The 22,508-nt window shown below is 39.7% G+C and overlaps 1 protein-coding gene across 3 annotated transcripts in view; it reads left to right on the plus strand.

Annotated features, from left to right (window-relative positions):
* The window catches only part of ARHGAP10 (Rho GTPase activating protein 10), a 159,309-nt gene that overhangs the window by 34,319 nt on the left and 102,482 nt on the right, over positions 1 to 22,508 (plus strand). For all 3 annotated transcript variants that reach the window (XM_086612395.1, XM_086612393.1, XM_086612394.1), the window contains exons 2-3: positions 12,205 to 12,300; positions 12,387 to 12,448. In XM_086612395.1, the coding sequence (XP_086468521.1) occupies positions 12,205 to 12,300; positions 12,387 to 12,448 (158 nt within the window). The remainder of the gene's footprint in view (positions 1 to 12,204; positions 12,301 to 12,386; positions 12,449 to 22,508) is intronic.

Genomic DNA, 22,508 nt, shown 5'->3' on the forward strand with positions numbered 1-22,508 from the left:
ATTTATTTAAAGGAATCCTGTGTTCAGTATAGGGATGTTGAAATATTCTGTGGTGTATGTATATGATTTTGGTCTGACCTAATTGGAAGCTTCAGTTTTAATATGGTTTAGCCAGATATAGCTCATGTGAAAGCTATCAGAAAAATTTCCTTTTGACACATAGAATCGTAGAATGGTTTTGGTTGGAAGGGACCTTAAAGATCACCTAGTTCCAACACCCCTACTGTGGGCAGGGACACCTTCAACTAGATCAGGTTGATCAAAGCCCCATCCAGCCTGACCTTGAACACCTCGAGGGATGGGGCAGCCACAACTTCTCTGGGCAACCTGTTCCTGTGTTTCACCACCCTCATTGTAAAAAATTTCTTCCTTGTATCTAATTGAAATCTACCCTCGTTCAGGTAGAACACCACTACCACCACAACTATTGTTGCCTTACACATAAAATCTCCATTTGACAGTTTTTGAAAAGTAGAACCTTTTTTTTAATTTGGGCATCTAGTTTAGCTACCCACTGCTATGTCATCTGGTGCTTTTACTGGAAACTATATATTGATGTAAGTACAGGGTGTCCTCTGCACCACAGTTGCTGCCAACTGTTTTCTCCATCAAAACTTGGATTCATTTCACTTTTGTGTGTAGCTACAGCAAAGTTATTCTTGAACTCTTCCCTCTTCGGGGGCCTGTTGTGATCATTCCATCCTTCTTGATACTGAAGATTCACTCCCAGCTTGCCTACAGTGGACAAAAAAGTCTATACCTCAATAAAAAGGAGTGTAATGAAAATCTTACTAGAATTCCTACTCTCTGCATTTTGAATTTGGATTTCAAGGTTTGGTTTTTTTTTGTGGGTTTTTTTTGTGTGTAGAAATGCATTAAATAATCAAGTATTTTCCAAAATGCACTCATACTCTCACCCTTTAGTAAATAAATAAGTAAATAAATAGCCGGAAAATTTGACACTTGGCCATTACTTGTTGAATTATAGATCTCAGCTGCTCATTTGTCCAATTCCTCATTGTGTTTTCCTCTGTCCTCTCCCACTTGATTCCTTTTGCACTTGGGAAAGTAAAGCTGTACTATCTAAGGTCTTTCTCAGCCTACTGGGATGTTTTTTGCTTAATTTTCATGACTCATAAGCAGAGGAACTGGTGAAAATGTAACTTTTTTTTCTGAACCTTTTATGGTCTTACTGATGACAAAGTATTTGATAGCCATTTCATATAGCACTCTAATTATACATGTGCAGATGTGCTGAGTGCATGTTTGGACATGTTTTGTTGTGGAGAAATCACATTATCTTGCAAGTTTGATCTCCTTGTGGGTTTTTGTCTACATATACAAGTGTTCAGACAGGCAGTAATTTCATACAAGTGACAATATTTTGAGATATCTGCCATTTTGAAGAGAGAAAACATTGTGAATGATGCTTTTTTTTTCTTCTCCAAAGGTTTTCATGTTTAATGTTGACGTTTCTGCAGACTCGATATGCAGCTTCATGAAATATTTCAAGCTGTCAGTTGAACAGTGTGTGCATTAAAGATGATGGAACAGGTTGCCCAGAGAGGTGGTGGATGCTCCATCCCTGGAGACGTTCAAGGCCAGGTTGGACAAGGCCCTGAGCAACCTGATCTAGTTGGAGATATCCCTGTTCCTTGCAGGGGGGTTGGACTAGATGACCTTTGAAGGTCCCTTCCAGCCCTAACCATTCTATGATTCTATGATTCTATGATAAAAACATTTGCTCTAGTCATTCATTAGAGAGGTGGCTACCAGCTCTCCTTGTGTTTTGGCTGCACACTTCCCATGATGGAGTGTCTTCTGACTTCTCTTGAAAAGCACTAACACTTGCATTGTTGGCAGAGAGTATTGTTTGCATGAAATCCTGTTCAGGATTCATTTAGCTATGAATTGTGGGGAGAGGTTTTCTTTGTGTGTTGTTGTTTTGATTCCTCCCCCCCTTGTTTGCTGCTGTGGAGGGGAAAAAAGATCTTGCTGAAACTTTTTATTGGATATGAACTCTCTGAGATGATGTTCATGCTCAACAGCAGCAGGTGTGGCATGTGCAAAACCTGCAAGCTGGCATGTTTGCTGTGACCTTCCCATCCCGTGCTGAGCTGTGCTCCCCCTCCAACTTTCTCAACCACATCAGATTGCCATTGAACACGTGCTTTCTAGGACAGTAGACTTCAAATAGTGAAGTCAGTCCTCTTCCTTGGAAAGGAGAAATCTCTGTGCCCTGGCGATGGGTCAGGTCCTCCTGCTGTGTTGTAACAACTTTACCTGACTGCCATGAGTGAATTTTGATGACTGAAGAAATTAGGTAGACATGTCCTGTTAGTTATTTGGATTTGGAAAAGTAAGGTGCTCTGAATTAAGAGAATATTTCTTTTAAGATGAGCTGTGGAGGTTAATGCTTCATTGTCCATGTTCAGAGCATAGATTTGATTATATGAGGTTGCACTCCAGCCACAAAACTCTTTTATGAGTTGGAGAATATAATGGCAAAATTGAGCTTCTGCCCGACAGTGAATTGATCTATTCTTTTTGCAATCCAAATAATATTTTGACACAATATATTCTGTTTTATGTAAACATTATAGTTGTTGTCTGGGAAATAAGTCTGGGAAAGAAAGCAATAATCCAGAATTAAAACACTGAGAATGCTGATGTTGGATAAGTATCTGTACAATAAACACATTTTTTCCTGTAACTACTTTATTTCTTTTAACAGAGTTTCCCAGTTGAGGAGAATGTTTTCAGTTCTCTAGCACAAATTTTTCATCCTTTAGCAGTGTGGTCTTCTGATTTACTTGCTAGTGAACGCCTTCACTTGTTTGCAAATTGTCCTTGAGACATGAGTGGCTTCATTTAGAATATAAATGTTTTGTGAAACAGGGACGTAGTCATCCTACAAAATAAATAGGAGAAGACCCTTATTTAAAGAAACCATGAATAAATGCAGGGAGGCCTTCAGATCTATGGTGTTTGACAAGAATTTGAATTGAAGAATACAACATCTAGAAATTTATGTTCCATTTAGTGATCAGAGCTGTCTCATAAAAGACCTAAGTCAGTTTTAAATTTCTGCTAGAAAATTCACTGCTAGAAGTGTTATCTCACCTTCTGAATTCACACATCTTTACATCAATAATAGTAAACCCTGATCTCTGAAAAGGAATGTTTTCATCTCACCTTATTCTAATTCAGTCACTTTTGGAAGACAGTCCCCAGATATGTGCTACTTATAGAGCTGAAAGTATTGTAGAAAATTTTACTAGTGAAAGCTTTGATGGTTCAACTATTTTGCTGTTGTGTATTCAAACTGTTGCTTCTAGACTGATGCAAAGTTTTATTTTGGGAACAGATTATATACGTAACATTAGTGTCCATCCTGCTGCCATTTGGTGTGGTGTGATACAGGGAAACCTTTGCAGCAAATCCTGAACTGCTAGTTTTTATCTTTGGGAACCTTGTGGATTTGGTGGAATGCTCTCATAGTCTTCTGCATTGCAAATTTGTTTTTATTAGTCTGTGCTTTCTAGTTTACTACTTCTTTTGTTCTGTTTGGTTGTCAGAGACTTGGAGGTTGTAAGGTTCAGGAAGATGGTTATGATTCCTTTGATGACAAATCATCGTTGTGGTACTCCACAGTAACTTGGGTCACAGTTGCCTGATCCTTCAGCAGAGTCTTTAGCATACAGGTGTCTGTCAGAGTGGTTGCAGAAATCTTTCTCCACCCCGGAAGCTGTGAATTTATTGGCAGGGTTATAGGGCCAGCTTGTCTTTTTCTTTCATGAATTGTAACTTATTCTGTGTTCCTGAAGAACAGAACTAAAAGATTTAGTCACCATCTGAGCTGGCAGAGGGGTGTGCTTTTTTTGTAAGAGCTCTTGGAGAGGCTCTAGGAAAGCCTTAATCTCCACTGAGATACTAAATGTGCTGTGCTGTCTAATGCCTGTGATACAAAGAGGAAAATGCTCTTGGCAGGGTGGAGTAGGGCTGGCTTGCTGAATTCAGAGATCTGGCTAAAAAGGCAAAGCCCAAGAAGGTGTGGTGCAGCTGAGGGACAATACCACCATAATTTGCCAGTTTGCCTGTACTCGCATAAGATGCCACTTTGTGATATTTCATATATGATAATTAACATGTTAATTAGTTATTTCTTGATGTGGGAGAACATGGAGTTTGTAGAAAGAGGAGGAATGAGTTAAGTCTGTTTTCACTGGTAAAGTTGGAGAACTAGAGAAGGCAGATGATATGCGTTTTATGTTGTTGTGCTGCTTGCTTTCTATAGGAGAAAACAATGGTTGAAGGTTATGGCATCTAAAACGTTTGTGTATCTATGAAAATAAGAGTCAACCCTGGCTAAAATCTGAAAGCTTTCTGGACTAGTCTGTTTTGATCGATGTGCAGAATACTGACACTTAGACTGTGGGATTATGTATCTGAAAGAAGGAAAATCATAAAATATGACAGAATTAACCTATGAAATAGAAATCTTGCAAAAATTGGATAGTTCTCTTAAGAAGTGGGGAGAAGGTTAGAATATCTCTGCCATGCCATTTACGTGTGGCTTGCTCGGGCTAAATAACCCGTTTTACTAGTCACTCAATTATGCCGCAAATAACGACCCCAGCATGCACTGAAACTGTTAGTAGGGAATGTCAAACATTGTGGAACAAACATTTATGACCAGTCAGTTTCTAACAGAGGCTCTGTTCTGAAGAATGATATTCATTGCCCTAAGATTCAGTTTTCTCTCTCTTTCTTAGATTGGACAATAAAAACATGCTTTTCTTTTTTGCCTTCTAGGTGTTCACTGCCTGTTGTCATTAGTTGGGAAAGTTGTGACAAAATTTGGACTGTTAGCGTAACAGAATGATGACGTCAATATCCTACCTAATCCCCATTAGAGATTAAGATTCCTAAAGTTGTTACTAATTTCTTGTGTTTAGATATAAATTGCCATAGGGTTGTTCATTTTTCATTTTATTCTTGCAGTTAGCTTTTTTCTGTTTGATGCTGAAATGCAAAGCTTTTTTTTTTTTTTAATTTGGTAGCAAAACCCCTTCCGTGTTAAAATTTGAAAGATTTTTCCTGAAACATTGCTGCTGCCGTTTGCTAGCGCTTGCTCTTTTTCATTGTATTTGGAAAAATATAAACTCTCGTTTGTGTGTGTGCATGTGCGTGTAATTTTGGTTGAGAGTAACTTCATTCTGACACCAAATTTCAGAGAGTTTTTAGTAAGTAATAAAAGATATTGTAACTTTGGTACAATTAGTGTGGATTTGTCTCAGACCTGAGCATATGAATGTGGAGGGTGTGAAGTTGTCAGCTGCCGGACGCTTGGGAGCTGTGGCTGGAAAAGGTGCCTTTGGGTTAGCAGGAGCAGAAGGCTGTGTCACTAGTTGAATTAAACTGAAATGGAGAGAGGTTGTGGGTTCTTGTAGTTGTTTTAAAGGTGTGGGATGGTCCAAATACTCTTACGCTGTATTATGCTGGAGTGGGACTCTGAGCTGTTTGACAAGTCAGTAGCGAGTTGGTTTTTAATCCTTGTACCTGAATTTGCTAAGGCTTCAGAAACTTGTGAGTTGCTGTGGGTAACGTGGTGACATTGTCAAAACAGGACTTCAGAAACCTGTTAGTCTTTGAACTTGATTCCCATTCTGGTTTTGGAGCGGAGTGAATAGCTTTGTATTTTACCTTTATTGCCATTTTCTTCTCTTTTGATGATTCTTCCAATATACTTATTACTTTAAAATGAGTAGTAAAAAATTTATTTGGTTTTAGGGAGTTGGAATGTGTTACTGCTCTTAAGAATCTGTCACTTGACTTGCATGCACTAAGTTGATAGGTAAATCCTGTTTATCCACCTTACCAAGGTAATAACTAAATCCTGTTCATCAGTGTCATGGATTATATCAGATTCATTGTTCCCCTTGCTAAAGGAGACAAGGAAGAGAAACACGGAGTTGCTTTTATAAGTGTTGAGATGGCATGTATTTTGTCATACAAGTCCATGTTGCACCTCTTGGACAAACTATTTTGAGTAATCTGTTCCTCTGAAGCTGCTTTGTTATCTCTTGCAAGTGAGATTGCCTGGGAAGAAGAGGGCAGAGGCCGACTCACACTGAGCTTGTTCTTGCCTGTTTCGTGGCAGCGTGCAGCTTGCCTGATCTTGGCCTACTGGGAGAGAAACAGATCGAGAGGTCTAATGTTAGTGCTTAATGTAGTACCATAGCTTGAAGGTGAGCTTGGTAGTTAAATCTAAGTGTTTGTTAACACTTCAGCTTTTTGAGGGAATGCTATTGAACAAGACCAGAGCAGTTTTAACTCACGTTTAATAAAGATGCTAGAAATCTGTCATTCTTGGAGTGTATCTGTTCGTGCCAATGAGATCTGTGGTTATGGATGTGGAATGGCAATGTAATTCCAGTCCTTCTTAAAGAGTCGTCTTGATACAGTAAAAGTGAAGCTTGGTGTAGAAATCTGTATTTTGCTGTAGAAAAATATTAACCCTAATAGAAAAGGCTGTTACAAGCAGGTAATTCTGCCATGCAAGAGATATCTAGGATAGCCTTAGAAAGCAATATTACCTTACTTTGTGCAAGAGTTTTAGTTTAGGTGGCTAACACTGAAATTCGTGCCGATCTCAAAAAGAGTGATTGGAGCCTGGTGCTGTACGTAAAGGTTGGCCACTGCCTAGCAACTAATGGTGTCGTGTTGGCTCGGCTCAACTCAGATAAGGAACAAAATATTTTCCTCCAAATCCAAATGGAAAAATCTAGAGGTATTTGTGTGGGGCACCGGCAGTGCATCTGGCACAGGGTGAGCTCACAGGAGCACTTGTTACCGGAGCGTTCCAGAGCAAAGTGGGGGAGCTGGTGGCTGCTGCTATTTCTTCTGGTGTGTTTTTAAGTAGTTATATTCAAATATGAAAAAAATAGTGTACTGATGTGAGTATTAAGAAAGAGAGAAAATGAAAAGCCCCGCTGTCCTTATGTCCCTCCCTTCTCTCTTTGGAAATGTCTGCTTTTCTCTTCAGTCTTTTTGTCAAAACGTATAACAGATGCTTGGTTTCTTTTAGTGCTTTGAGAATGTGAGTCTTTGGAATGACTCTTCCTTAGAAGTTCACCAGGATTACTTTTTATTCAGGAAAGAGTGTTAGTGTTTGGTTGATATTTAAATGCTCTTTGATCTTGAATGCCGTGTTCTTCCCTTTAAATGACAGCAGCAGCTTTGAACAAGCAACAACCCTATTATTGCTTCATGTATCTCTCTATTTGGTGTTACTGTGTAGAATGTGAAGCTTAAAGGGAATAAAAAGGAAATAAAATAATTACTTTTTGGCCTCCTGAATTCTCACTGTGTTTTTTCAGTAGGCTGAATTTGCATTATCAGCGTAACTGGCTGTGCTGTTTGATACATACCGTAGTCATGTACTGTCTTATTTTAATGTATGTAGCTGGAGTCTGTATATGTTTACAGTCTGTGTAGCACATAGTAGTCTTGCAAGCTCTGATGCTGATATGGAACAATACTGGGATGTATCTGTCAGTGTCAGTCAAATAATTCTGCTGTAGTAAAGGTTTTCTGACATGGGATGGAAGAAAGCCAAGTTACATTTATGAAATTTCTAGTTTAAGCAACAATGCTCAGCATTTAAATCATAGCACAATAGTAAGAGAGTATAGTAGGTATGATGATATCAGCATCTAGTTTGTTTTTATAGAGTTTTATAAATGCTTATAATTATGTGAACATTTGTATGTGTACTGTAGGATATGCAAAATTGATCAGGGTAAAAACTGGAGCACTGTCATGCTGTTTGCCCCGCAGTGGAAGGTCTGGCTGCAGATGGTCTCAGGTGTCTCACTCTGGCCATGGTTTGTCAAGCAGCAAGAAAATCCAACACAGAGCTACGTTATCTTTTTGAATATAGCCACAATCCTCCTAAATTTTCCTGTGCTGTAACAAGAGAGTTCAGTATTCTTGCTCTGACCTTTTGAGAAAATTTTCCTCCATCGCGACTTGGTACTTGGTTTTATTTCTTTTAGTTTAGCAAGAGGCAGACCAGAGACTCTTCCATTCCTGTGAATAGCTGTGCACCAGTGGTTCTGCACAGCAAGGTGCTAGTTTTATGTTAGACCGGTGCTATTTTGACATAGGGAATGAAACCAGAATGTGACCTTAAATGTAAGTTTAGCTAAAATAAAACAAGACTGATGGATGATGTATAAACACTGGAGGATGATTCTTGTAGTTAGCATCTGCTGACTAAGCAGGATTAAAAAGCTATTTTGACAACAGTTAGGACTGATCATTGTAGCAGTCTGTGGAACCAAGTGACTGGAGCATTCTTCCTTCAGTCAGAAGGTTTTATTTCTTCTCAGCTACATCTTGCAACATATGATTGGTTTTTATTTTGTTCCAGTGATGTCTCACCTTTGTTGAAAGTGCCAAGTTCTTAAAATCTGTCAGAAAATGTCGTCTTATTTCATTATCTTTTCTTCTAGGTGTTGATTCAATAACCAGGTATCTGTGACTTTTCTTGACGCATCAGGTCATTCTGTGTCTCTAACTGCCAGCCTCCCCTCACCCCTTCATGCTTTCCAAAATTTTCTAGAACAGTTCTTAGACGTTTCAGAGATGATTTGTGGAAAGACATTGCAAAAATTTAATGTGTCTTCAAGGCTTTAATAGAGGAACTCTGCAAATCTGGCCTTGGTCTGTTAAAAGGCTACTGCTTCCAACCACCTACTCATCCCTTTGGTTGTTATTTTCCAACCCCTTAGCAGGTTTGCTGAAGAGAAATGTGCGAACATGGCTTTCTGATCCTGTGAGAAGCTCCGTGTTTTGATTCAGCCCCTTCTCAACTTGACTGAAGATACTGGACTTTGCACTGAAAGAGTCAGGGCAGGGGCACAGGTTGTGTCTGCTGACACAGTCACCAGAGAGGTGGCTTTTGTTGGAGAGGTGGGATATGCAGCCATGCGGAAGGCAGTTTCACATGACTCTAGAAAGGCTCATCAAAGCTCATAGCCTACTTCTGTGTTTTAACACCCTTTCAGTCTGTGAAGGGGAAAGGGGTGGCGCATGCGTGTGGTGCTGCATGCCTTTTCTTAACGTGTGCCTTGCTCAGCATTATTTGAGTACTTCACCTCTACAAATGGGAGAAAACGTAATAAGCAATTCCTTCCTCTTGCGTGGGGCTGGCTCTCATATGATGGGGCTTTGGGAGGGGATTATCGGATTCAAGAAAATTAAATAAGTTTGGGAGAGTGTGTGTTGTTGGACCCATTCTCCCATAAATAAACTCTTTTCAGCTGTGTGTTGTGACCTGGCTCACGAATAAGCACAACATTAGATGTTTAAGAAACTTATGATTTGTTCCATATTTAAGCCTTTCACAACTGACAGAACTTGTTTCTTTTGCCATCTGCTTTATGAACAGCCTTTTAACCCACAGGACATTTGAGGTAAAATACCCATGTTTCCTTTTGCATGGGTAATTGTTACTTTTTCCTTCAGCCTTCTGTATCCTTCCTTCAGCCCTGTGCTGCATCCTGCTCCTTCTTGTGTTCAAGGGTTCATGCATAGGCTTTAGAAGCAGTTGCAAAAGGGAGGAGAGCACTTGGCAGCGTGACATCACAGGGAACAGTGCTGTTACACAATAGGTGAGGAAAGGACCAATGAGATGAAAAGAAAGGAACGTGGAATGACAAGGAACAGAAAGCATTTTTTTTTTTCATTTTAGGTTATGTCTTTGCTGTTCATAGAGTATTTGTGACTTGTCCTTTAAAGTGGTTGAACTGAACTTTCAGTGCAGCATTGTATGTCTAAATTGTACTTGACTATGACACATGATAAAACATACGATGTGTTGGATGTGGGACCTGTCATTGCTTTTTTTTTTTAAAAAAAAACACAGATGCACAAAACAAGAACAACTAAAAAGCCCAAGTTTGCAGTCTTTTAGCTCCAGTTAATATTAAAGAACAAAATGTTTAGCTGGTCTGTTAAGAGCTGTTCTTAGCCCTTCAGAACTGCGTGTGATAAGAAAAGGATTGTAGATTAACTAAATATTTCAAATTGTCCTTAACCTTGGCTGACAACTTAAATGTGAGTAAAACCTTTACTACTGGGTAGGAGTGTACTAGGACAAGCATCCTTTTTTCCCATTGAGCAATTCCATCCTTACAGAACTCGTGACATTCGCAACCTGCACATGTCAGCACAACAGAAGAGTGTGTGTACATTGCTGATTTACAGCTTTATAAATCTTAATGAGGGTTTATAATGATGATACTGTGGCTGGATATAGACTCTGATTACTTCCTGAGCGACGTAAGAGTGCAGACCTCTGACTCCAAATTGTCAAGCACTAATAGGTAAAAACTAGTTGGGTTGGAGAAAATGTTTTAGGAATTTCATAGATTTCTAGGTTGGAAAAGACCTTAGAGATCATCGAGTCCAACTGTCCCTAATCCCCATTAAACCATATCGCTAAGTAGATCATCCACCCTATTCTTAAACACATCCAGGGATGGGGACTCAACCACCTCCCTGGGCAGCCTATTCCAGTGTCTGACAACCCTTTCAGAGAAGAAATACTTCCTAACATCCAACCTGAATCTCCCCTGACTAAGCTTATACCCATTTCCTCTTGTTCTGTCACCCATCACTAATGTAAAGAGCCCTTCCCCTACCTCTCCACCATCTTTTCTCAAGTATTTGTAGGCTGTAATCAGGTCTCCCCTCAGCCTCCTCTTCTCCAGGCTAAACAGCCCCAACTCCCTCAGCCGTTCCTCATAAGTTTTATTTTCCAGCCCCTTGACCAGTTTAGTCACCCTTCTTTGGACTCGCTCCAGGAGCTCAATATCTCTCTTAAAGCGAGGGGCCCAAAACTGGACACAATATTCCAGGTGCGGCCTCACCAGTGCCGAGTACAGGGGCAGGATCACTTCCCTGCTCCTGCTGGTTTCACTATTCTTGATACACGCCAGTATCCCATTGGCCTTTTTGGCCACCTGGGCACACTGCTGGCTCATATCAAGCCGGTAGTCAACCAACACCCCCAGGTCCTTCTCCGCCAGGCAGCTCTCCAGCCACTCTTCCCCGAGCCTATAGCGATGCTTGGGGTTTTTATACCCCAAGTGAAGGACTCTGCACTTGGCCTTATTAAAGCTCATGCCATTGGCCTCAGCCCAGCGATCCAGCCTGTTCAAATCCCTCTGAAGGGCCTCCCTACCCTCAAGCAGATCGACACAGCCTCCCAGCTCGGTGTCGTCCGCAAATTTACTGAGGGTACATTCAATCCCCTCATCCAGGTCATTGATAAAGATGTTAAACAGAACTGGACCCAGCACTGAGCCCTGGGGAACCCCACTGGTGACCGGCCTCCAGCCGGATTTAGCCCCATTTACCACCACTCTTTGGGCCCGGCCATCCAGCCAGTTTTTAACCCAAAGGAGGGTGTGCCGATCCAGGCCAGCAGTTATCAGTTTCTCAACCAGAACACTATGAGAAACTGTATCAAAGGCTTTACTGAGGTCAAGGAAAACTACATCCACAGCCTTTCCCTGTCAACCAGGCGGGTCACTCTGTCAAGAATATTACAAAACAGTTATTGTACAAAATTAATTTTAATGCTGTGCGTGTAATTTATCTGACTTTCGGCATAGTTTAACTCCATGGAATTTCTAGTTCCATTGCAACAATTCTTTAAAATTTGGTTTGTGTATAATTGTTTCATGAGCAGCACTATCTATGTAAAGTATTTAGAAAATCCTAAGATGCGTATTTGTGCTCACAAATAATACTTGTGAATTTAGGTTTGCAAAGTAAGACAACTGGCACAAATTACTCTGAGTGTTGTGCCTTAAACTTTTGTATTTAACAGATCTCTTTGTATGGCCTGTGCCCTAAATTGTGCTATAGTGAAGCATAAGAATAGGTTTAATAGTGCATAAATGATCACACTTGCTTTCCCCTATATAGCCTTGCATAAAGAAATCTGTGTGACAAGTTCCCAGATGAGATCAGAAGAGGATTAGACAATAGTGGATGTGTTGTAATGTCCTTAGGCAGACCTGTGTTAAGTTTCTTGTAAAAGTTCATTATTCTAGGGGTAGGAGGATCTCCCAGTCTTCTTAAAATGATTCCCTAACCTTCAATCTGTGCTTTTTTATTTCCTTGCAGACCTTTCAGCAGCCCAGAGGAAATTTGCCCATTCTCTGAGAGACTTTAAATTTGAATTCATTGGTGATGCAGAGACAGATGATGAAAGATACATAGGTAGGTAAGAAGTGACTATAAGTAGCTATATTTTGCCATGCCATCCTGCAACATGATTAAACTTTTTTTCTGGTTTTGTATTACAGATGCATCACTTCATGAGTTTTCAAACTTTTTAAAAAATCTGGAAGAACAAAGAGAAATTTTGGTGAGTTGCAATAAAACTTTTAAAAAGCTATATATAGAGCAAAAAGTAAGATGAAAGTCAAAGTTAGTTACTGCTTTGTTAACCACCAAGATGTTGACAATAATAACTTAGCAGTGAAAGCTCTCATTGTGCGGCCTCCGATTCTGTAGTCTAGAGTTACAGACAGCAGCTAGTTCTCGTTAAAGAAGAAAGCTGTTATGGTAAGGACAGGTAACTATGAGTTGGTTCAAAATGGTAGTGTCCTGATAAATTACGGCTGGGGTGAATGGGGAAAACCGTCGCAAGGTTGTTAACCATTTACAGTAAAAAGCAACACGAGAGACCTAATACTGCAGCAGGACACCCAAAGTTGGCAAGTTGGCCAAATTTGGATTCAGGATCTCTGTGCTCCCACTTCAACATTTACGTGGATTTGTGATGCAATCTGTTGACTGGATGCAGCAGCAGACTTATAAACCTTTTCTTTGTAGGTGAGCTTTTTGGTGGAGGGCTGCATCTGCAAACATTTAGTTTTTCTATTGTGTAGAAAGGAGTGTTCTTCCTTCATGTGCCTGTGGTTGCTTTTGGGGCTTTAGTGTAATATGGGTCAGGTTGGCTGCACATAAACTGTGGGCTGAGATATCTGCAATACGCCTTGCTATCTTGATTTCCTAAGTTGTCCAGAAAATGGGGGTTTCTTTCTGGGTGGTACCATGGTTCTTCTCTGCAGTTGCATCTCCAGCTTTGGTTTCAGAGCAGGGATTCACAGAGCAGATGGTGTGTACCTGATTTTCTTCTGAGTGTAGTCAGACCCTGCATCTAGGAAATGCTCTTAGATCTGCCTAGATTGCAATTACGTTCCTCAGTATTTACCATGTGATTATATCTTTATCTTCCTGGAAGTCAGTTACTACTTGGCATCACTGAGAGGAAACACAGACTAATCTGTATTCTGTGCTCCTTGCTGCCAGAAGCTGTGCCTGCAGTGTAGGAGTATGTAGATGAATGAGAAAAGAACTTGTGAACGTTTTTTTTTTTAAAAACATTTCTCTCTCTGGCAATCCTGTGCTCAGTAATAGTCATGGTTCCTTGAGTGTGCCGTGTTACGACCTGGTATGTTGCTCTGATCTGGAACCACAACACCACATAATTTGGGTCAGAATTAGGTTCTGTTTGGTTCCTTGCACGTTCCAGAAGAATACTGTCTTTACATAGGAGAGACAATTTTTCAGTGTCTTGAGTTGTTTTGCCAAGTTGTAGGGATTTGCTCAAGTATATTTGAATGTTTCTTTTCTTTTCTGTAATTCTGAAGTATAGTCCTTACTGTGCATTTGCCTGCAGCCCTGCCACAGGTGTGACTTGCGACAGGGTCCTGTATGCCTAGATGATCCCTGACGAGCACTCATCAAACCTATTCTTGAAAACGTTCCACAAACAAGGATTCCTCTAGTTTTACTCCCATGTTTATTCTTCTGTTTTTTCACCTGGTATCCATCCTAAGTCTCCTTTACTGCAAGTTAAGCTGGGAACTCTTCTGCAATAGTCATGGAGTAAAACTGATCACTTGTGCTTCATAGTAGTATTTTCACTGTTTTACATCTCTATTTCTCCTTATTCAGTTTCATTACACTGAGTTTAGACCATGTCTTTTTTATGTCAAAATTACTTTTAATCCTGCTTTCTGAAAGCACTGACATTTTCACTCCACACGTATGTTCATATGGTGGAGTTATTGGTAAATGGCTCCATAAATTACTACTGAGAATTGGATTATGCAGGAAACTTGGCTGTAGTTCCCTATATGATGCTTGAAATGTCCTCTTAGCTGAACAGATATTTTTCAGAGTAGTTTTGCAACCAGGATGTTGTTTTCTCGTTCTTCCTGTGTTTTATTTGTTAAGATGAAGTCGCCACCTTTTCTTTTGAGAATGCCATGTGAGTCAGCACTGGAGACTTCTTGAGGAGATCAGCTACTGTGCTGATCTCAAAAAGGAAACTGGATACTGTTCTTAACAAATTCATAGTAGCTTTTAACCTAGTAGTGTGTCCAGGACTTTTGAGTATCAGAGTTGCTGTGTCTGGTCTACAACTTTCTCAGTTCCCGCTTTCTCCTCCTCACTTTGAATTGCTCTTCTACCATCCTCTGGGACCTCGCTGCCTCTCCCTTTAGTTTGCTTTGCTGAGTTCCTAAACTACTGTAAAGGAAAACCCCTTCTGACCCGAACGCAAATAATTCTTCAGTCGCATAATGTAGGAATGCATCTAATTGTTCTTAAGAAATCCTTACTATCCTTAACATCCAGTTTTTTCCTCGCTTTGTTAGATGGCTTACTATAATTAATGGTGATTATTTTCCTTTGTGAAGATAATTAAAATCTGCTGTTGCTTTACAGTCGGTTGTTGGTTTGTTTTAACTCTCTTTCCAATTAAATAATGGTTTTATAGATTCCTTCTGTAATACATATGAAGAATGCAATTTCTTTAGGGTTTTCTTTGTCTTTTGCCAAATAAAACTTGTTTTTGCCTTAGTGTTTCTAACTTTATCCTTAAGTATTCGTGTATTTCCTTTTTACTGCATCACGTTTCTCTTTGTATGGGATTTCTAATAAAGTTATATTCACCTTACTTTGTTTCCTGTCATTTCCCAAGGCAATATAAACTCACTGTTTCACTTTGATAATGGTCTCTTCTGTTTCCTGCTACAGTTTTGGCACACTTCTATTCCTTCAAATATCTTCAGAGGAAATATACTACTACGTGTTTTTGTATTTTTTCCCCCTTTTTTTTTTTTATATTTTTGCAAAAAAACCCAGACTGTTCTTGTTATGCCATAGGTATCTTTGCAGTCCTGGCCTCTCAAAAATTGTTTTACATTCTTTGTCAATTTTACCAGTTTTTCAGAATCAAATTCAAAATAGGATCTCTATGAAAAGCAGAATTATTCCCAGCATATATCAGAAGTTAGAGAAACTGTTTCTCTATGGATTTTAAAAGAAATATCTCAGTGAAGTCACTATTTTATTCTTTCCTGTTCTTCTTCCTTCTTTTTTAAAAAAAAAAAAAGAAAAAAAGGGAGATAGGTTTCCTAGTTGTGATTTCCAAAGTTAAAAGAAGTTGTTAAGATTCAAAGACATATACTCGAAAGGTTGAAGGTAGAATTTAAATAATCTGTGCAAATATGTACATATACTTACCACTTAAATACTTCATCGTAAGTGCATGAATATTTATTTCACAGGTTAGGTGCTTACTTAAAACGTAGTGTTCATAAATAGCTTATTATTACCTTTTGTTCAGTGACTCTGTATTAAGTTTACGGTAGTTTAATTGGCTGTGAAGGTGGTGGTATTAATTTTTCTGAGCTTTTCTTTGGTCCTCTGCACATAAGTATTTCAGGGTTCATAAATCTTAATCTATCTTCACATTAATCTGAAGAAATCTGTGTGAAGGAGTAATCAGTTTACTCACTGATTTAGGGTAAAAAATATCCTATAGTATTGGATGTAAGATGCATTCGAGGTCTGTTGCAGAAGAGTTCAAGGCATTGTATAGTACTCTGTATGTTCAGATCCTTTTAAGTCCACTGACAGCAGAGACTACTAAATACATCTGCCAAGACAGTGGAAAAGACATAATTGATGTCTGCTTCTGAAAAATGAGGCTGCCCTCAGCATATCGAACATCTCAGATGCAGAGATAGAGGCACAGATACAACAGAATTTCTCAGGAACAGCATTTGACTACCTTCATCGCAGGACCGAGGTCCCTTTTTCCCTTGTGCAAATTGTCCAATTTAATAAAAGAATTTTCCAGTTTCAGAAACAACAGAACAATTGCTGCCTTATCTCATTGCCCAGCTTTTGCTTTTGCTCTGTGTGGCATAAGGCCAGATGGCAATCATCTAATTACCGGTATATGGAACATGAGTGCGGAACTATGACTACTTCAGGCACATCTCTTGATGTTTTGGTGATTCCTGACATTGAATGTTCGATTTATTTATTTGTTTATTTTTGATTGTTATGTACAGTCTTCTGAAATTGTTTTATGGGTTACATATGAACGTTGATCTATAAAATAAAGATGATGGTTGTCTATACAATAGAAGAAAAAGTAGAAGCCAGTTCTGGATGCGTTCCTCCCACTTATGAGTGAATATAACTGAAAAGTTCTGTTACCACTAGCTTCCTCTTCCAGATAATTTTGTCATCTCACATACATCAACATAACTCACTAGAGAATTTTCATTCTGTTATTTCATTAATGGGAAATGTTTGGAATTCGCATTGTAAAACTGTCACCACTTTGGATTTTGTTGGTTGTTAATAGCACCACTGTTTCTTGTGGAGGACGGCGCTGACAATAATCGAGCAGTTCATTCTTGACTGAACACTGAAGCCCTTGTTCGCTGTTGGATTCCTTGCCTTTCAGTGGCATCTTCTTGCTCAGTGATGAGCTTTGCCATGCATGAAGAAAATGGACATTATGGTATTTCCTTTCCTGAGCAGCCTTTTTACTTTGTCAAGATCTTTATATGACCACTGGTTTTAAAGCTTGAACTGGAAATGAATCTCTGCTCGTACGAGATGTTCTAGTGTGTTACACTGCTCAGCTCTTGCTTATTGGGTTTGCTAAGGGAAGGCCTTTCTTTGGAGGAGTTATCCACAGTTGCCTCCGCTTCAGATGGGGAAAAGCTGATTTGTTGCTGCTTGTGAAAATCTGTCTGTCTCTATTTCTTTTCCTGTTTGTTATCTTTATGGCATTGTAGTCCTTTTCTGTTTATAGTGTAATGCATTTCATAAGAATAAACTTATTCAAAAGCCAGGACTATTAAATAGCTTTTAGTAAGTAATCTTTACTAAAAACTACTGTCTTAATTTAATTATCTTTTTTTTTAGAAAAATGAAAGCATTTATTCTTTGTTTTGTTTCCTTATGATACTAAATTTAATTTTTGAGGCCAGCAGTTTCATGGCAAGCGAATCCATGCAAACAGTCTTTCAGAGCAGAGTACAGCATAGCAGCTAGGTCATAGGAGGCATCTTTAGCTGTCTGTCCTTTGGATCAGTCATAAACTTCCACTGAATGGCAAATAACCCTTGACTGGAAGTGGAGGACTTGGGAGCCGTGCTATTATATTCTCTGTAAGCCAAGGCTGCTGCTTTCAAAAGAGCTAAAAAGTGTAGAGCACAGGAACCTGCGTGTATCTAGGGAATTTCCCCCGGCACAATTTGAGAAAGTTGTCGTGGTCTTACCAAATCCTGGGGTTAGTTTTCTGAAACACCTAAGAGGAAGGTGTGTGTTTTGTTCCAGGTGCCTCCTGGTATCTCAGTGATGTACAAGATAGATTGTCTCTGAGACAGATAACATCTGTCCACCTGACCCTCTTGTTACCAGATGGTTCCTCCACAGCGAATGAATCCAGAGGAATGGACATCACTTCTTTTTTTATGGCTTCTGCACACAAGCGAAGAACACATAACTTTGAATGTGCTACAAGAGCCCCTTAAAAATCTTGTAGTCTACAGACTCCAGTTGTTCTAAAAACCAGATAACTCAAACACCCATGTTTGTACTCCCAGTGTGCAGCCGATGGCATTTCATTTTTTAAGACTGTAAAGCTACAGGGAAAGCTCTAGAGCAGTGAGAAAATCCAGACACTTTTACAAGAAGAAAACTTGCATTTGAAAACAAACAAAGGAGTTTTGGGTGTGGGTTGCACTGACTGCAATCATCAGTGCTCCAGTTAAATACAAAACCAGTGCTGAGAAGTGGTTAGGGAGATAGGCCACTCTTTCTGCAGGGCATACTGGCAGGAGAGTTGGCTGTGCAAATAACTGGGAGCAGATTCATGCAACTGTAAGAGCAAATCATGTTCTCATGGGAAAAGAAAGAACAGAGATTAAGGCTTTGCAACTAACACATCCTCAGTAGTGGAATTGTATCTGCAAAGTTACATAATACAGGATTTCAGGCATAGATCTTAACACTGTGAGAAATTTCAGTAACAAATCACTATGCAAAGCAGGAAAGCTTTTTGGAGAAAAAACCCTACAGTTTTTATTTATTCCCCTCTCCCCTAACATTGAAGGTATCCGAATCTGCTTTTTTATTAGGCTGAATGTTGCAATTTCAAGGAAAAGCACAGAAGAGCTATATCCTCTGTAAGCAGAAGCGCAGCTGTGGGTAGTAAATTTCTTTATGAGAAAGTAAATGTCTTTATTTAGCAGCAGTGTTAACTGCTTTGTTATTGAATCACTGCTAGGTATGTCTTCCGTTCTGGGTTCTCCGTTGCTCTCTGTAGGCAAAACTTCCTTCCCAGATCTAGTTTCATTGACACTTGCTCAGTTTCATGAGCTCTGCCCTACTGTCTGGTGGCCTCCCTCTTGCTTTGTTGAGGGGAGAAACAATCCTGCCCCTGTCTACAAATAAATTTTTCCAGTCGGTGCACTGGGAAACTTAAACCCCTCTGTCTGTTTGGCATCTAATCTGCATTCCGGTTCCTAGGATGAGAATTGGCACTGCTGTGTCGCTGTGCAGTCTGCTGCAAGGTGTATGTTTATGGCTTCTTTTTTTTTTTTTTCTTCATTTCTCAGTAAACCTGTCGTGTGTGGAAGAATACTTAGGTTCAGAATGGAGCAGAGTCAATGTATGCATTTGCCTTGACGCCAGAGTTGATGAGCAATGTGTAATTTCCAGTTCTTCCAGTAAAGGCTGAGGTCTAAGGATGTTTTCAGAATGAAAGCTCGGAGGCCACTGCTGCAATTGTCTAATAAACAGAATGAATTTTGATTAACTTAGGTTGATCTAGCTGTTTTAGCCACAAGGGCTGGATCGAGCTTCTGGGACAGCTCTTGTGAGTTTGATACTCCTTTACAGCCCACACAAGCAGCCTTCCTTCTCTGCAAGATGAGCGTGGTTGTCCCTGCAATGGGAGCGGGAACTTTGAGAGACTGCTTCTGCCTACTGCAGGAGCCTGACAAAGCGTGAGGAGCATTGAATGCTGGTGGATGGTGCTGTCTGCCAGGCTACAGTGCATAGCAGGAGGTGTTTGGGGAAGCAGCTTCTCCCTAATCCCACCATCTCAGAGAAGGAAAGAATTGACAGGCTAAATGGAGTCATCTTGTGGAGTGGCACTGGCTGATAAGTTACCTGTTGGATTGTGTTGATGAAGTAGCAAACAGCTGTAAACACACTTGCTAAATTAATTTAGTCTGTGCCTTTGTGGACTGCTCTAGGAAATGTTGGTTTGGGCCCCTTAATCTATGACCAGTTACTTAATTGTTTTGAAGAATACGAAGCTGGAAAAGTCAGGATTGTCACCATTCTCTACAACTTCTCTGCCCGAGCGAGTGGAGTTTTGTAAAGGCATCTGAAATCAGGAGGTATACACAAAGCTGAAGGTATACACCATGATCTTCTGAGGTGATGATGGCAATGACCATTTTATTGCTGCTATTGCCAGGTTTATGTTCAAGTTAAGTTAATTCTTCGGCCTTTCCATGGGCGCAGCAAAGAGAACAGGAATAACATAGGCAGTTTCAGAATGTCTGCCCGAGGCATGTGTGTACATCAGGTTAAACATTTCTTAAAGCGTTCCGGAGACTTTGACATTCGTAAAGCTGGTTAAGATACTGTTACCTGAGACGTGACGTCTTTATATTGATTCACTTATGCCTTACACTTGCCATAGTGTGCCTGCCAGATTTTAAAATTAGTTATATATTATTTTCAGGTGGGTTTGGATAGGCCAGAGATATAAAGAAAATAAAATAATTTTTTGTGCCCTTTAAGTAGTACATTCCTATCATCATAATCTGCCAGGATTAGAGGAGTAGAGGGATGAAAATTAATTTAAGAGTCAAGAGACCAGTTGAAAGAGGAAGGGACATGTAATTTTATTTTAATTAATATTTAACTTAAATGCTTAATATAACTTTTCTTGGAAATTTTACGTTTTAACATGGTCCTACTTCTTAAGGAAAGTGCAAGTACTAATGGCAAATATTAAAGTGATCCTTAGCTTATTTCCTTGTATGGAGAGAATTTTACCTTTTTATCTACCGCTCTGTTGTTATCCATGGGTTAAAAAAAAAAAGGAGGAAAAAAAGTATTGTTTTGAGTTCCCAAGTTATAGGTAAACTACATTAACAACAAATAGCTGTGTAAATAATATTTTTCTTCTATAAATAAGAACACATCTTTTGTAGTTTTTCACAGCAAGCACTAGATTCTAAGTACTGGAAAACAGAGCAAATGCCTCCCTATTTAATCTAATATTGTGTATATTTTAATTATGGACTTGTTTTTTATTTCTGCCAGTCAGAACAGCAGCTCTGTAATTCACTGTTAAATTTACCAGTCACATCTTGGTTGACGTTTCTGTTTATATGTGTATAAACTGCCATGCATCCTCATTTCAGTGAGGAGGAAATATTCTTCTTATGTTTTTATATATGGGCCTGATATGAAGCTCCATGAGAATGACCACAGATCTACAAAATCCCACTTCACCAAGAAATACTCAAGAGCCACATTGTTTAACCCGGACACAGAGAGCAAAGGGGCTGAGAAATCATGAATACCAGTATGGCGGGCAAAATTCTGCTGGAGAGGCATCTGTTAACATGAGTTTAAGCTGTGCAAAGTGAGAAATGCCTGTTTTGAAAGGAGTGGAGGCTTGTTTTTCTTTTAATGAAAGAGTTACTGGCATATCATACCACTGGCAGCAGTGGAATCTGTTCATTGGCAGTGGCTGAGGGAACATCCCATTTTGATTTAAAGATTATTTTCTGCTTCAAACAAATTCCTGTAGTGGTTCCCATGGTTAATGGTGCACAGGAGTGTAGCAGACCAAGTGATTTGCAGCCAGCCCTGCTGGTTTATAAACCACAGCCTTTTTTTTTTTTTTCTTTTTTTTTTTTCTTTCTGTTACATCAAGGTGCTCTGGTTTTCTTTGACTTGGACTTTGTGTTCAGCATACATTCACTGCCTGTTGATCTTACATTTCCCTTTATTTGTGCAAAAATTCAAACAACTAATAAACAACTTGTCCTTAGATATTTATTTTTAACCTTCTGGCCATTTAAGTGCTCAGTTGCTACCTTTAAATGCTTTTAAATTATTACAGGAGCTGTGGTGTTTTTAGCTCCTGGCAGCTAGTGTTATCCTCTCTGAGTTTTGCTCTGAGGAGGCCTCATAACTTTCTCCCTCACTTTGTCAGTACGGAGGAAACTGGCAGAAACAATTTAAACTTCTTAAAGTTTTCCGATATAGAAGGATTATTCTGTGATTTCTGTGAGTAGTTCTGCAGTTTGACTTGTGAGAATCCTTGTGGTCAGCAAGGAGAGATCCTTCAGTCCTCAGGCACTTCTGCTGCATCCCAGGAAACTTTTTCTGGTGCTTAATCCAATTACAAATCCAAATTATGTTTTCCTTTCAGCCCCTAAGAATTTGCAGAAAGTTTTGGGAGCCTGACAAAACTTGAAAAACCTGAGTATCCTAAAGACTGTCTTAGAGACTCCTGGTAACTGCTTGAGAAGTTAGGATACATGTGTACAGGCTGCCAGGTGGGCTAAATCCTTCCTGGAACCATGGTTCAGCTCCTGTTTGGGACATTTGGCGCTCTTTTGTTAGGAGTGGAGGTAGCTCAGGGAACAACTGGTTCTCTAGCTACCAAGAGCATTCTCAAAGCCTTGGGATGGACTCTTCAGGATATCTCTTTGCTGGGCTGGAGACGTGGCATAAGTTGCTCTGTTGTGCTTCCCCCACCCTTCCCAGTTCCATGCAAAGGGTCTCCTGTGTCGTGGTTAGCCTGGTGCTGCTGTACGTTTTGAAAGACAAAATTGTCAGGTTTCCTTTTTCTTTTGCTTCCACCAAGGGTACACTGAAGGGTGCTTTAAGTATTTTTGACAAAATCAGGAAACGGATGCAGAAGGAAAAAGTTTGGGCCACGAGAACAAGTGCTCTTAAGTTAGGAAGTGTCTGTTGTATGGATGACTGTGCAACATGCAGGTTGGCCCAGACTTGACGGATATCTGGGTTTCCAGTTAGCCACATAGGTTAGCACGCTGCCGTGGCTG

Source organism: Tauraco erythrolophus, chromosome 5 (genome assembly GCF_009769465.1).
Source record: "Tauraco erythrolophus isolate bTauEry1 chromosome 5, bTauEry1.pri, whole genome shotgun sequence".
Classification (NCBI taxonomy): Eukaryota; Metazoa; Chordata; class Aves; order Musophagiformes; family Musophagidae; genus Tauraco; species Tauraco erythrolophus.